Source organism: Polistes canadensis, unplaced genomic scaffold (assembly GCF_001313835.1).
Source record: "Polistes canadensis isolate GaletaPanama2010 unplaced genomic scaffold, ASM131383v1 scaffold_36, whole genome shotgun sequence".
Lineage (NCBI taxonomy): Eukaryota > Metazoa > Arthropoda > Insecta > Hymenoptera > Vespidae > Polistes > Polistes canadensis.
The window spans coordinates 953,557-970,730 of record NW_014569583.1 but is presented as its reverse complement, the minus strand read 5'-3'; the positions used below and the strand labels follow the sequence as shown (position 1 = coordinate 970,730).

At 35.5% G+C, this 17,174-nt stretch overlaps 2 protein-coding genes across 3 annotated transcripts in view; both read right to left on the bottom strand.

The window, feature by feature from the left end:
• LOC106784481 (probable serine/threonine-protein kinase dyrk2) overlaps positions 1-17,174 on the bottom strand; it is a 98,165-nt gene that overhangs the window by 57,506 nt on the left and 23,485 nt on the right. The window lies entirely within an intron of this gene.
• LOC106784483 lies at positions 14,714-16,091 on the bottom strand. The gene is made up of 2 exons (XM_014744070.1): positions 15,781-16,091; positions 14,714-15,292 (listed from the first exon to the last, which is right to left on the bottom strand). The coding sequence occupies exon 2, from the start codon at positions 15,145-15,147 to the stop codon at positions 14,722-14,724; it is 426 nt and encodes a 141-aa protein (XP_014599556.1). The 5' UTR covers positions 15,148-15,292; positions 15,781-16,091; the 3' UTR covers positions 14,714-14,721.

Here is a 17,174-nt window from a genome sequence, read left to right as displayed (position 1 = left end):
CGATTATGCAATCCGTTTAGATTTGTGTGAACAACTATACTAACTACTACTACTACTATTACTACTACTACTACTACTACTACTACTACTACTACTATGATAGACGACCGACGACGAGAACACAACGATGCATGTTTTCTTCTTCCGTACACACTTTCGGCTCGTTTATTTGCGGACTATCGCGATCAAGTTCTAGATGAGCTTTTTACGAATTTACAAGAAAACCTGGGGGCTTGGTAAAATATTATTACGCGATCTATATATTCAAAAGATTTATTATTCATTTGTAACTATTTCAAAAAAGAAAAATAAATAAATTCATTTAATTATTATCCGACGTTTGTTGATCGAAAAGAAAATGATTTATTAAATGAAAACTAACGATAATACATTGATGTGTTTTTACTTTATTTTTAATTATCGAAAAGAAAATCTGAGATATTGAAATGTACAGGAATATGGTGAACGACAAATGGAAGACGTTTCGTATTTAAAAACCGATAGACACATTCCTGTAGTAGTAGTATTAGTAGTAGTCGTCGTCGTTTTAGTTGTTGACGGAACCATTTAACGTATCTTTAATTTGGGAGTAAGGGAGTAAGAAGAGATACTAGGCTCGTAAGTTGCATAACGAGATGGTTAAGTGCACAAGCCAACCGACATTAATGTAGGCCTCAGCAACGTGCCAGAAACGAAAATACCTCGGGTTACCACAGACGAGCACTGCCGAAAATCGCACGGGTCTCGAGAAATGCAAAGAGAAATTCGTTCGTTCGTTCGTTCGTTTTAGCTTGAGGGATATACGATAAAACTGTTGTCCTCTCTCCTCAGTTCTCCTCTGTTGTCTCCCTCTCACTCTTTTTCAACCTTTTCATTTTCTTCCTCTCACAATCCTCCTATAACTCATACCCCTTCCAACACAACTATCATTTCTCTTTTTTCCAACTAGTTCTTTCAAATACGAGCAATGGCCATTGTTACCAGGCAATAACCCTTAAAAACTGGTATAATCGACCAAACAATAATAAAAAATCCTAGAGAAAGAAACGTCGTTGTAATCGTCTGAACTGTCTTCCCGTCTCCTAAGTCTTTACAAATTCGTCTCTGATGATGTTACCAAAAAAACGTAAGAGAAATAATTAAAAACAGTTTATATTTCTTCTTTTTTTGTTTTCTCTTTGACGCAAATTCGAATCTCGTATTAGAATAGAGAAAAGAAAATATTTTAATGATCATTTATAAACGCGTTCCTCTTATTTAAACTAATGTAAAATATAAAGAATGCACCGAGATTAAGATAAAAATGCGGATTAAAATTAAGATAAAAGTTAAAGAAAAGATAAAAAAAAAAAAGAAAAGAATATGAGAAAAAGAAAACATAGGGGGATTAAATTAAACATCGAGATTGGCACGGTCAGTAAGCGTGTTTGTGCGAAAAGCAAGTACTCGTCCTTCTTCTCCCCCTTCCATCATCGGTGATGATCCTTCAAGGAGAAAGATAAATAAATAAAAAAAAATGAAGAGTTCAAAGTATACGAGAAAGAGAGAGAGAGAGAGAGAGAGTTAAGGAAGATTAGAAAAAACAAAAAATGATAGAAAGAGGTTTCGATGATGCTGCGAACTCTGAACGATATCGTTTTCGAATAATCACCAACAAAGTTAATGAACCGCGAATGTTTGTTACAATCGATAGATATATGCACTCTCTTTTAACCAAGAATCGATACACGATTATAATATTATAACGTTCGTTTCCGTAGAAAATGGTAGAAACCGAGAGAGAACGAAAAAAAAAAAATTGGTTCGAAAGAAATTTTCATCTCGAGAAAGCTTCGGGTGGGTGAGCAGTAGGGTGAGCAGTGGGATAGAGAGAAAGAGAGAGAGAGAGAGAGAGAGAGAGAGAAAAAAGAAAAAAATGTTGTCGGAAAGGTGGGGAAACGAAACGAAACGAAATTTTCTTTAAATTGCAATACAAAGCGAGAAGCATTAGGGCTTTATCGATACTTCGTATAATGGATGAACGGAGTAGTGCACGTGCTTTTGCAAAGAAAGAGAGAGGAAAAACAGAGATAAAAAAGAAAGAAAAAAAAGCAAGATAGAAAGAAAGAAAAAGAAAAAAAAAAAGGAAAGGAAAATGCGATTCCCTCTGCAATACTTCTTTCTCTCTTTCTCTCATTCTTTCTATCTATCGTCCCTTCTTTTTACTTGCAGTATTTTTCTTCTTCTTTTTTTTTTTTACTCTCATTGTTACTCTACCACGCTCGCGCAGTACAGTTCCGTTTCTACCGGGTGGTGGTGGTGGTGGTGGTGATGGTGGTGGTGGCGGGCGTTGAGATAACGGTCCTCGGGAACGTGACAGCGGCCGGTCGATAAAACTGCAATAAAGTGCATGCGCAGCACCGTCCTCGCAAAATCATATGTATATCGCCCACGTCCTTTGCCATTTATTTGACTTCTTTTTCTTTCTTTCTTTCTTTTTTTCTTTACTCTCTTTCTCTCTCTCTTCTTCTCCTTTTCTCTTCTGCTTTTACTCTCGTCTCTTTTTCTTTTTCCTTTTTTTTCTCTCTTCTTTTTTATACTTTAATTAAGAAATCCCGATTAAGGAATTATAAATTATGATACAAAATTTTAGATTGAAATTTCCAATTGTACAAATTGGAAATACGATCGATTATTAAATATATTATGTGTACATATAATATATATTCGTTTTGCCCCTATTTTCTTCTTTTTTTTTTTCTTGGACTTAACGTTGGTTCCGTAGGGTTTTGAAAATAAGAGAAGAAAAAAAAAAANAAAAAAAAAAAGGGAACTTTGATAGGCTTGCAGTGGGCAGAAACAGGCAAGTATAATGGAATTAACCACGGTGGGACCTCGTTTGGTATCTCTCTCTCTCTCTCTCTCTCTCTCTCTCTCTCTCTCTCTCTCTCTCTCTCTCTCTCTCTCTCTCTCTCTATCTCTTAGAAGGTCTCGTTTGCATCGAGTGGTCTGACACGATCTAATAGTTTTAACCGCGAAACCATACTGCCGTTTCGAAACACGTGTATTCCACGGCCATGTGGCTTTCCTTCTCTTTCTTTCTTTCTTTCTTCCTTTCTTTCTTTCTTTTTTTATTTCTTTCTATATGTCTATCTTTCTTTCTTTCTTTCTCCGTGTCAAATCGCATTGTTCACTTAAAAACTCTTTGCATCGACGTAGAAAACTACCACTGCGCTGCATCGTGTATTCCGTACGGATCGATAAGATCTTCACGATTGTAACCCACGGTCGATGGTATCAAGGTGAATTCAAAGAGAGAAAGAGAAAAGTCTGTTTCTCTTCTCTTATATCGAAAGTTTGAAATAAGCAATAGTTGGCGGAATGTAAATCGAAATAGAACCCACGAAGCCAACGATCCAATATATCGTTTCCTTTTATCGAAAAGGTCAAGTTGTTTTACGGAATTTATAATAAAACACAATTTGACATTATAATAATCCTACTTAAAGAGAATATCCAACTATTTTTTTTCCATTCTTTTTTTATTTTCTTTTACGTTATCATTCTTGCATTTATTTTTAAACGATTGAACATTATCTATCTACAAGGAAAGTTCAAATATAAAGAGCATAGATTTATATATATATATATATATATATATATAGGTATATATATAAATACGTATAATGATGCGGAAATTATTAAGTATCAGTATAGATGATAATCAACAGGAAAAATGATTTCAAACGAAATTATATCTATAATGAGGATACATTATTATTCTCGCGATTTTTCCAATGAGTAAGATAGAACAACGGTTGCGTGTATTCGTTGTTACACATTGTGAATCGAATCTATAAATATTAATCAAACTTCTTTTTCAATCGTTTGTTCTACCTTTCCTTCAAACCATACTCCCACCCCCCCTCTTCCCAATTCCGTTTGGTTGTTTCGATTATTTCGCGTGGTTATTTAAATATTTACGACAAAACTTTTATTGTTTCGTACTTTTGTTATTCTCTAGTAAAAAGTTTTTTCTTTCTTTCTTTCTTTCCGTTTCCTATCTTTCTTTAGTGGGGGTTTGTATTTTTAATCTTTTTGTCAGGCGCGCGCGCGAAAAAAAACTCCTTCACTATAAGAGATCTTTTTCTTTGGTTAAATTAAAACCGGTATTAGAGTTGATCTTAACGATCGGCAATATAAGACGCAGATTCCTAAGTTCAAACAGGATTTTTCGAATTTTTCTCCCATTTCCAGGGGTATCCTTAAACGGTGATATTAATTAGCAAATAACTCCGCATAAGGAACAATAGCGACGAACGTATGTAACATAATCTCACGTAAATGTTACCTCTTATCGCGAATACGCTTCTTTAACTTTTATCTTCTTTTCGTTTGTGTAAACAACAACAACAAAAATAATTCGTTGGAATTGTTTTTTAAACGCGCGTGCGATAATAATCGAATCGTAAAAAGGAATTTCCTATTTCTTGTTCCTTCTATTTTGCTTTTGTTTTTTTTTATTGGTCTTATAATTTTCTTTCCTTCCTCGTTAAGCACGAAAAAGAAAAGAAAAACCCCTGTTCCTTCCGTCAGTCAGCCATAATCAAGAGTTTACGTACATGAGGGAGAAGGAGAAATGGGGAGGGGGGTTCCATAATCGTAAATTTGACTCGTAACATTAACACGAGACACGAGAGACATCAGGAGTCCTTGGTATTTATATGCTTGGCTGCAAATTTAGCTTGTAAAATATTGATTATTACCATTTATCTCCCGTAAACCGTGGCAAAACGAACGATTCGAACGTAAAGTTACGAGACGTTAGGTTTTTTACTAGCTCAACAAAGCGATTCATTTTAAGTAAAAATAAAAACAAAAATCAATATAGGACGACAGTTTATTTATCGATCGTAAGAAGAAGAAGAAGAAGAAGAATCGTTTATTCGATCTTACGTGATAAGATGAAGAACGATGATTGTCTTGTATGTATTATTATCGACAGTCAACAATGTAGCAGCAGAAATCGGTGAGATCATGAAATAACATGAGTCAATAGTAAAAGTAACGTGAATCATATGATTTCTGATCTCACGCGGTACAATACGCGGTATACACATACATTCATTTTCCATTCGAATCGGAAAATTGCGACAGCTTTCGCTTTTTCCCCCCCATTGAAAATTTTTAAATATTTATTTCTTTTTCGCGATTTATAAAATAATCTTTCATTTTATACGTGTTTATATATACATATATATTTATATATATATATTTACCAGAATATCTTGCAGAGAGACCGGCATCAGGGAACACGTTGTCATTCCTTGGACGAGAGACAAAATATTTGATTGGAATCCAGATAATAACGATATGTGTTGTTTTTCACGTGAATAATTATCGATCGGCAGCCTCGTGAAATAATATCGAACTTTTTCACCTTATAACTATTGTGTAATTCGCGTCACTATATATAATTCAATTATTATTCATAATTTCCGATAGAGTGTCAAATTTTATGTTCACATTCGATGATCAAAGTTTATTGTACCCAAGGTAAAATAATTCTTGTTGGTACGTGTTCGTTCATTTTTCGCGGACAAATGAACTTAACTTTGTTTTATACTTTTATTGGAAAAATTGTTAAAAAAAAGAATGAAACAGGGAGAGTGAAAGTGAAAAAGAGAAAAAGGAAGAGAAAGAAAGAAAGAAAGAAAGAAAGAATGAGAGGTGATCACCGTCACATTTGTTAAAAACAGAAGTTAATTCCCCGGTGACGGACGAACGATCTCTACGCGATCGGAAGGCCGAGTGAACACTGTGAGTCGTCCCGATTTCACGGAAGAGTCTCTCCCGCACGTATATTAAATTAAACTACGGTACAGCGCCAGTATAGTGTCATCTTGCTTCCACCATAATCCAATATCGCAATGGATAATCTGAAAGTGACGATGTCCCTCCCTCTCCCCCTCTCGCAATGTAAGCGGCAAAAGATGATAATAAATCGGGAATGAAATTTGATTAATGGATCTTTTTCTTACGATTATCCTTTTTATAAATATCTATTTTTATATGTATATATATGTGTGTATATATTTTCTCTTTCTATACTCGTATTTTTTTTTCTTTTTTTTTTTTTGCGATCATTTATGGACATTATTTGAGATAATTAAACTTTTAGTCAACTTTCAAAAAGGGGATTGACAATATTTGCAATTACGCGGTAAGTCTTTTGAAAGAACTTCGTTATACGTGTTTCTTTCTTTCTTTCTTTCTTTCTTTCTAGCTTGCTTGCTTGCTTGCTTGCTTTCTCTCTATTTCTTTTTTAAACCGAAGAAAATTGGCATTTGTCCGGAACACGAGTAAATGAATTTTGCTAAAGAAAAACGTACCGTTGATTTCTCCCACGGAATTCTTTACTAACATATAACAGACGTATATTTATTAATTCGTATGACATTGTGTGTGTCTTCTTTTTTTATTCTTTTTCTGCGAAATTAGAAATGAATTGTACGTGGGTAAAAGACACGTGTGCGAATCACTTCGCGCGTGTATGTATTTGTGTGTGTGTGCGTGTATGCACGCACACTATAAGCAAACGAGTTTAAAATACAAGGATCACCCTTCTAAAGATCTTTTTCTTTTTATTCTAATTCTTACGAGCGAACGGTGTAACATAAGTTAAAAAGTGAAACACGGTAATCTGGTTCTCTATCTCATGAGCAGCAACTGCATATTGGCTCGAAGCCAGGAAAATACTGGATAAATTTTAATTTATAATAACGGTGATAACTTTTACGAGTATTATCCTCCTCGTTTATACAGAATCTTCAAGCCCTATATTCTTTTAAATCTCGTTTTCTATTTTTTTTTTTTTTAAGTCAGACTTTAAAAAAAAAAGAAGAAGAAAAAATATACGGAGTATGCACTTTCTCGAATCTACTCGTTAAAAAGTATTTCAATTGCGTTCTTTCTTACGTTGCCATTAATAACGTTAAGAAAGTTAACTTTTTAAAGTTTACGATTTGAAAGAAAAAAAAGAAAAAAAATTAAGAAAACTAATTCACCCTGGATAAAGAATTTTTTTATTTTAAAAGTATGTATATATTTCCGTACGCTCGTGAAAAGATTTGATCTGACCAATTAACATCGGCCCCAAACCCTTGACTACTTATTTCATCTTTTACCAACCGTCTGATCACAGAAGGGCATTCACTACTGAATTCATCGATTTACTCTCAACCATGTTTCTAAAATAAAAAAACACATCCAAATAAAGACGATATTTTTTCAAATATTCTTACAAGAAAAATATCGAGGCTGTGGATCGATAAGAGACACGTGGGGCCAAATCTTCGGACACTTTTCTTTTTTCCCCGCATTTACTTACGCGATAGCAAACATAAAAAAGCATCAAAACGTAAAGCAGTGATTACTAAAATATAAAACAAAACGAATAGTATACGTACATATATTTATATATATATATGTCTACATGTACCGTCGTATGAGTATAAAATGTGAGTGAACAATTTTGAAAGAAAAAAATATGGTAGAGATCTTTTTTCTTTTTTTCTTCTTTTTCCTTCTTTCTTTCTTTTTTTCTTTCCGCGACGCAAAAGCTCGTTTATGGCGTCCTTCGGTAAGGATGGTCGGACAGGCACTGATCGGTCGGATATACAAACGGAACGAAGTTGGCTTCACGTACACGACTTTGTTCGTCGTGGCGTGCTTACCTCCGTCAAATATTATGTTTGCTATCCGACTGACCGATTCTCCTCACCCCCTGCTCCCTGGCTCCAACACATACGAGTAACTCACGATAAATATACACACACACATACACATCTGGACTGTCCCGCGGAAGCGTAAGCGTATTATAATTTCTAATCGAAACGCTTCTGGAATCCCATTGTTTCCTTTTCGTCCACTGTTTCCGACCAACGGGGGAGTAAAGGGGAGGTGAGGGAGATTCTCCTTCGACTATCATCCATTTTCTTCATCGGTGGTCAATAACGAACGAATTTTCTTCTCTGTGATAACCGAAATATCATATAAATATGAAAACGAGGTGAGAGAGAGAGAGAGAGAGAGAGAGAGAGAGAGAGAGTGAGAAATAATGGGTTTCTATATTCATATAGAATCTCATTTATAATTTGTCAGAAATGTTATGTAATGTCTTTTGAATAGGAGTAAAATTGTTCGAATATGTATACATATATACATCACGTTTTGTTTTCTATATTTGGAAGAAGTATGAGAGAGATAGAGAGCTATTGTACACACGAATAGGAAAGATCTTTGTTACCAAGTTAACTGGACCACATTTGGAAAGTGTTGGCCTTGGGGTAAAGGAATACTCTCAATGCCATCCACTACCACATCGAACGTAGACGATTTTTTTATATTGTTAAATCATTCTTTTTATTATTTGTTCTTCTTCGGATCAATCGTTAAATAAATATTTTAAATTTAGTGGAGATTTTTGTCTGAAAGTATAATAACAAGATCGAGGTTCCTCACTAGTTAAAGTATGTGAACTTTTTTAAATAGAATCGTTTTGAATATCATGATACTTTTTTCTGACGTATATACGGATCTGATAGTATCGTTTATATGGAAAGTATCTCGCAAAATAGTTGGCCAGTAAGAAAGATTATGCGAACAACACATAAGTAGTATTGTATGTATGTACGCGTACGTACCTACTGCTGCGCAGTATCTCTTTTAAGTATAATAGAATAAGAAGAGATAAGTCAGGAAGAGAATCATTCAAGTACGCCCTCGCGCGAGCTTAACTTTGAAAATAATTTCGCCATTTCGATCCTTGTAATTTTCCATTCTCAACAGATTAATAGCAGCGGGTATTAGGAATACTCGAATAGATTTTATATGTTAATTATAATCGAGGGTTATGTACACCGTAGTGAGATGGCGTATTACAACGAAGGTAATGGGATCTTAACTTCGTTTGTCTTTGTAAAATATTTAATTTTAAATATTACTACTACTACTACTACTACTTAAACTCTTGCACAAATAATCATTTCATCGAATCGACGATTATTCGTAAGTACGTGTTACGTAGACTTTTTTAAAAAAAAATAAACAGACTATGAAATTTATATATATAACACACATGGTACTCGCCCGAAGGAAAAGGATTATTCCATGCTCGACGTAGTAAGGTTCGTTCGTTCGTTCCTTCCTTCCTTCCTTCGATATTAAAATTCACGTTACGTCGATATTAAAAAGGCTCCTTTAAAATCTTATTCGCTTTGCTATATCCCGTTTGTACTGCATAACTATATATACACGTAAGGAACGGTACTAGAAAAATAACGGAGCGTGTCATGGCCTCGATTCCGCGAGTGCACCGAAGCTGAATCTGCGTTTTGGTACGGGATGGAAGACAAAGAAAAATAAAAAAAGTAAAGAAGACAGCGTCTTAAAGTCATAAAGGAAGAGAATGCTGGTAGCTGTTAAGTAAACGACGTAAATATTTATGGAAAGTAATAAAATATGTCGTAATTGCTTTCGTCAATTTATTTCTCTTCTCCTTCTTCTTCTTCTTCTTCTTCTTTAAACTATGATTTATTAAATTTACTCTTGTGTTTATATCATAAGCTTTGACTAACTTTCTACGTGGGATTTGTGTGTATGTATATAATTTTAGTTAGCACGTGCCACACTAGGTTTCGTAGCGCGTTTTACGCACGTGCCATTTTCAAAACGTTCCCTCCCCCTCGTACCCTATCTTTCTTCGCGAATATATATATATATATATATATACGTCGCGGGGTAACATAAGTATATATGATTAAATTCGATTACGAAAGTTTTTCTCACCAGACAACGACTTCATCGAAGATTGGGATATATATCATTCGTGCGAATCGAATTTATATCGTGATCGTGAGAGAGATTACGTTAGAAATAATCCGACACGAAAGTTTACCAATTTTTTCACGCTCATATATAGTATATATGACGCATGGTCAAAGAATAAATATATTTCTTGATAAAAAGGAAAAAAATAAGAACTCTTGTTGAACAAGACTGCAACACGTGGTGGTAAAATAGTAGGGTATGCGCAAACGAGACACGAGGGCTTCGGAAAATCCTGTTTGGTTAATCCACTTCGTTCGTTCAAAATAAAGAGATCGACTGCAGTCAAAGATTCGTTTCCATATGGAGACACACACGTACTTGTCGTCTAACATCGAATATACATATTTGCATTCTATTTTTAGTTCTCATATAGGTAGATACATATATATATATATATGATATTTTCCTCGTGTCTACAGAAAAAATACGAAAATTTCGTCATCCACGTTTAGATCTTCTTTATTTTTAATATTCGTTATTTATATTATTACGATAGTTGAATGAACAATTTTTGCATGAACAATTTTAAACGTATATAATACAAGTAGTCTCGAAATGTTTTTTATTAAATATTTTATAAAAGTTTGTTAATCGCGGATCCTTATAAATTTGAAAACTTTGTATAATAACTAGGGGAAAAATGTCGTATTATTTGAACCAACATTATTGTGCGTCCATGTTACGAAAGTTCTCATATTTATTAATAATCATTTCTCCTGAAACGTTAGATACGCTTTCTTGGATAAATATATCCATGGAACGAGAGTTTCGGGCCAAGGACAGAATCCTTTTTAGTCTTCTAGTTCTTCTATCTCTCTTTTTTTTTTTTTTTTTTTTTTTAAGAAGTAAAGAGAAAATGAAAGAGACCATGGTATAATATAAACACATCACGGAGGTAAGAAAATATTTCTTTATACAAAAAAAAAACGCGTGTTTTCTATTCATTGATAAATTTTTTTTAACCGTCTCTCGCTTGTCTCGATCTTTGTTTTTTTTTTAAAAAGGGGAACGTTTAACAAAATTGCATTTCGAAAATTGCATCTACATGTGGTCGAAAGGATATGGTCCGAGAGTTGTGAATTGTTTCCTTCGATCACGCACATCCTGTAATTTACGAGACGTGGAGATCAACTCTCTCGAAATCATTATGATATTTAAGAGAAAGGTGTGCGTATAAGAAGAAAACAGCCAGACATTTTCCTTCTCTGGTCCCCCTCCACCCCCGCGCTCTTAATCCACTGAACTAGAATGAAACGTCAATCGTTAAGATATCTCTTTCTTTGAAATAGATTTATCTCTAACAGACTCGAACAAAGAAAAGAAAAGAAAAGAAAAGAAAAAAAATAAAAAGCAAAAAAAAGAAAAAGAAAGGAGAAGAACAATAAGATGAAAAGAATGATCAGGTGTACACTGCAAGGTGTAACACGTTTTATAAGTGATTTCGATTTTCCCTATCGATAATCAAACAGACAAAGCCTCTCACCCAATTTTGCGTGAAAATCCGTGGTATCCAAAACCGATATACATAAGTAGACCCTTTAAAAGGGCTAGTACATATATATATTGTCTATCGTGTGAGAGAATATCGATAGCAACACGTCAGAAGCCTCTTCGAGGTAGCGTTCGTCAGTCTTCGACATCGGAACACGTACTTTAAGAAAGTATGTGAGAAAAAGGGTATTGAAAGATATCAGCGGAGGCGAGTTGAGAGCAAGAGAGAAAATCAAAGAGACTTAAATCTCTCACGCGCGTGTAAGCACGTGTATACAACGTTTTTTCGAGCCCACGTTAAATCCATGGCTTAAATCCTTAATTAAAAGATTGGTGGCCCTGGTCACTGTAGTATCACCCTTTTACTATTTCTCTCTTTCTCACTCTTTTTATTTTTTTTTTTTGTCCATTACTTTTTCTTTCCCATCTTCCTTTTTTTAACCCTTCCCTATGTCTATGTGTACACGGTGAAAAAGAGGACACGACGGTGACACTTTTGGTCGTCGAGAACCGCCCTAAATATGAGAGTGAACATGTTGTGTGGACCAAAGTCGTGCCGCAGGCAGTTCGTCCGATAACGAAGGGTGCCGTAGAGACATGCATATGTAAATCGTAAGCGTGTATGTATTTACACACATACAAACATACATATATACACACATATATATATATATATATTGTATATATATATGTTAATGCGTATGTGAAACGGTACGTTGTTCAAATTCGCACGTGCTACCGATGTATATGTCGTTACATGGACAAGAAAAAAAAAAGAGGCTTCTCCGGTGGAAACGGTCGAGTTACAAGACTCCATGGTATCGATCTGCACAACACCCGGTACATGCGAAATGTCCGAGGACAACGGACGCCCAATTTCCTTCCTTCTCTCTCTCTCTCTCTCTCTATCTATCTCTTGCTCGTCGATATCTATCCATTTATCTCTGTCCATCTGTAGATACAGTTACATGTATATACGCAATGTGTGTGTGTACGTGTACGTGTATAGTTCACAGATGTGTCCTATACGTTGTTACACCCTTTTATTCTTTCACTGTTCCTCTTCTCTGAGAACCTAATACTATTTGGATAAACCAGTCAATAGTGAATCTAAAGTCAGTACGGTTGCGTTGATAAATAAAAAAATAACAAGAAGAACAAAGAAAAACGTTGGACTCTCCTTGAATGAATAATCTTGTAAAGATGGTTGCACATTTGATTTTCCTTCTCTCTCTCTTTCTCTCTCTCTCTCTCTCTTTCTCTCTCAAAAAAAAAGATACAAAACAAGAGGCAAGAAAAATTAAACGACACCTCGAGTTTATGAATTTTTAATGGTTTGTTAGCAAGAATCATGTATGTACGTACATACGTATGTACACGTAATTTTAGATAACGAGTGACGTTTCATATATCCGTGTCGTTCGACGGCAGTTTTTAATTGCAAATTTATGCAAATAGAAAATCCAATAAAATCCATTAGTTAAAACCATATGTTTATATATATCATAGTGTAGTACTTTTTAAATCAACGTTATTTTTCTATTTTTTTTTCTGTCGAGATTTCACAACAATTTGATAATCTCTACTTTCCCAAGCTTTGTAATGCAATCGTTGAATAGATTTTACATGACTTTTTTCCGATAGCGATGTGCATACACGTGAACAACTCGAAAGTGAATCATTTTTGAACCAACGCTTCACCGCGAATGCACGGTATTTTTTTCGCTCCCCCTCTCCCCTCCCCGATAATTCGCATTTACCATGTAAACGATATAACAATGGGTTTTAATTGCGATTCGTTGAAAAATAGATAGGTATATTATATTATCTCGAGAAACATTAAAAATAAATGTATTAACTCCTTTAACGAATTCCACACAACAAATACACAAATTGATATCAATACATATATGAGAGAGAGAGAGAGAGAGAGAGAGAGAGAGAGAGAGAGAGAGAGAGAGAGAGAGAGAAAGAAAATCCAATAAACCATTCGACCATAATAAATTTTGTAAAGAAATAAAAAAAGATTTATTCATTTTCTTCTATCTACAAACTCTTGAAAACATTTATTATCGAGAGAGAAATTAATTGAAAGCATTCGACGAACAAAACGATAACAAAATGTTATATTAATCGTTCAACACTCGTTCTATTACTTCTACATGCATATATGCACCTACCTACACTTGAAACCATAGAGAGAAAAAGAGAAAGAGAGAGAGAATGAAATGGTTAAGAGGAGAGGAGGGGTGGGGAGGGTGGGGAAGAGGGACTAGCGCATCTATTAACGTTAGCGATCTCGAATGATACTCGAATGCTGCGATGGACCGATTATACCTCGGTTAACTGCGAGATCTCTTCTCCCTTGAGATAGATACATGCACATACATAGGTTAAATATGTAGACATATACACACAGAAACACTTACACCTAAATATATACTGTCATGAACCGTGTTCGTCCCTCTATATCGAATTATGTACAACAGGGGTACAAGGTGGTAGTGATGGTGCTGTTGCTATCGCTGCAGCAAAATACCACTACCATGAGAGAACGCATATCGCATTGTTCGTTGACTTGGTGATACACATTTGCCGTGTTCTCGAGCACAAACTCTTAGACCTGTCGCAACATTAGATACGAATCAAAGCGAATCCATTGGGAAGGAACCCAAGATCTTCACTGGTAATCTCTACACTGGTAACGTTTCTTCCCTGTTATAACTTGAACTATGAACTGGGAAAACACAAACTTCCTCTTTCTTACTGTATATATATATATTTATACTATATGGGGTGGTGGTAGTTTCTTTCATGCTATTCGAAAAAAAAAAAAAACAATATAGAAATCTCGTATCGTATAACAAAGTTTCTTTTTTCTTTTATTTTTTTTTTCCTTTTAATATTTACTTTCTAATAAATGATTAGATCACATGGTTGCAATAATGGCATTTCTAAGAACGGTGACTATTCGTCATGAGAAATATCAAAGTGATAATGATCAATCTGAAAGACATTTGGTATCATCGTTGTACGTTTAATGTCCTTGATAGAATGCACATTGATTTTAACAGAATTAGAATCCTCGTAAGAGAGAAAGAGATAGAGAAAGATAGAGATAGAGATAGAGAAATAAAGAATAATAATAATAATAATAATAATAATCTTTGTCGGTACACATCGAAGGATCGTTGTTGATCACGAGACAATACGTGGACTTACCACATGAGATCTATGATGCTGATGATGCATAGTGTGATGATGATGTCTCTTCTCCTTCGCATATTTAACATAGTGCTTGATACCACGGTGCGGCGGATAGGTGTGATAAATCATGTTAACGCCGAAGCAGGGCTGGCGTCACCTGACCTCGACGAGATTACACTTGGACACCCCCATCTGTTGTTGGCTGGTATGATGATTCTGATGGGTAGTAGTATTAGTAGTAGTAGTAGTCATCGTCAGACTGGCGCCACCACAATTCGCGTTCTGAAGTTTCCTCGTAGCATTCGTAACCGTTCCCCCGGTGCTCGAGGTAGTGGTAATAGTCGATGAAGAACTCTGTTGATGTTCAACGCTTGATGATGAGCAATTACCAACACCGATCGACTGTTTTTCATCGACTTCCAAAGTATTTCTTCTTAGGGTAAGATCGTCATCGTCTACGTCGACAGCAAAGGCAATACGATGGTGAGACGACATCAGTTTGACATTCGAAGTGATCGGCGTCACCGTAGTCGCCGGATCCAACTTCACCAGGGCAGCTTGCAATTCCAAGGCATCCATTATCGTTGATTCGAATTATTAACAATTCTATATTCTTCCTTTTTTTCTTTTATTCTTCTTCTTCTTCTTCTTCCTCTTCTCGTTTATTTCTTTATCACGTATCGAGTTACTACTATTCGAGTTTTTTCGAAGAAAGAAAAGCCTTCTTCAACGAGAATCAAATATATATCGGCTCATTCGAGTCTCTTTTTCTCTCTTAATTTTAAGAGAGAAAGAGAGAGATAGATAAAGAGAGAAATAGAGGGAGAGAAAGAGAGAGAGATATATATCTAAAAGTAGACAAAAAGATAGAAAAAAAAGGACTCTCCTCCTTCTCTTTGAGAATTTTTCAACGAAAAGCTCTCGGATAAAGAACCGTGTGATAGAAAAGCTGTTCTTCGATCTCCGAAATATTTTTTCCTTCCGTAGGCTGAATCATTACATATCTATATATGTATACAGAGAGACGGACAGCAGCAGCAGCAGAGACCAACACACACATACATACACACACACGTTTTACAGTTCTGAAGCTTTTGCTATTTCCGCTATCATTTTCTCTTTCATCTCTCTCTCTCTCTTTCTTTATTTCTTTCTTCCTTTCTTTCTCACTCTCTCACTATCTCTCTCTCTCTCTCTTTTTTGCAATTTCACCTTCTTCTTCCGCTAATGGTCACGATCGTTTTCATGAAAATGTTAGGCAGCAGGAAGTAGAATAACCGTTCCCTGCGCATCGATAACCAAAACCGTTCGATCTTTTCACTTCGCACAGTTATCTATCTATCTATCTATCTATCTATCTATCTATCTTTTCTATCTTTTCTTTTAAAATCGGCACCAAACAGCACCGCAGCATTTCTTTTGATTTCACCTTTTGATCAAAACCCGCTCACTGACATACTTCTTCTATCGCGTACCACACAAACACACACACATACACACACTCACTCACTCTCTCTCTCTCTCTCTACGAGAAAAAAAAAAAGAAGAGAAAAATATAAAGTTGCGAATTGCTCGAAGGGCTACTTCTTTCCCTTCCGCCCTGCCTCCTCCTCCTCCTCCAACAATAAAAAAGAAAAAGTAACGCGAGGCACGGAGTTTCCTTACGTCAACGTCGACCTTTAATTTTCCGATCGAAACCAATGTAAACGGGGATGTTTTACGAACGAGAACGGAAATATACAACAAAAAAAAAAAGAAAAAAATACACACACATAGTACACACGAAAATAGTGCCCGAAGGGTTTCTTTTCTTCTTGGGCAAAGTTATTTTTTACCTTGACTTACACCACCACCCCCATATTTGAAATAAAAAGTTTTTTAAACAAAGAGAGACTAAGTATATCATCGTTTTCTATCTATTTTTTTTTAATTATTTTATTTTATAGATTACTCTCTCAAATATATATATGTATATGAATAATAAATAAAAATAAAAATAGAATGGATTACGAGAGATTATCACCTAAACGAGGGAACATTTTTCCTAATCACTGTATATAAAAGAAAAAGAAAAAGAAATAGAGAGAGAGAGAGAGAGAGAGAGAGAGAGAGAGAGAGAGAGAGAGAGAGAGAAGAAAGAAAGATGTGGGGAAAAAGGGAAAAACTTGAAAAACAAAAAGATAGGGAGAAGGAAGTATGTAAGTTGGGTGGAAATTTTCCAAGGCCAATTTCAGGAGCGGATGATAATTCGAGTGCTCCAACCCCTCCACCCCATTAGAAAATCGAGTTCGCCATCGATGTCTCGAGGCCGACACGCCTCGGGGCCATCTCTTTCTCTCTTGATTGCGGTTCGTTCCGTTCGAATAATGGAAGGCAAGGTTTGTTCGTTCGTTCGTTCGTACGTTCGTTGGTTGGTTGGTTCATCGGTTGTCTTTGTCGTCGTTACCAACCTACCAGTGACTTGGTTAGTATTGCTCTCGTTGCTATACACGGCCCCGTAGATCACGGTCATTATGCACGAGCTCCTGGAGCTCGCGTGACCGTCTTCGTTACGTGCCAGTAAACGGACCAACCTCTCTCTATGTGTGTGTGTATGTGTGTGATCT

Bases quoted from the DNA above. Each gene is read 5' to 3' on its own strand.
- LOC106784483 (XM_014744070.1), bottom strand. From the start codon at position 15,147: ATGGATGCCTTGGAATTGCAAGCTGCCCTGGTGAAGTTGGATCCGGCG.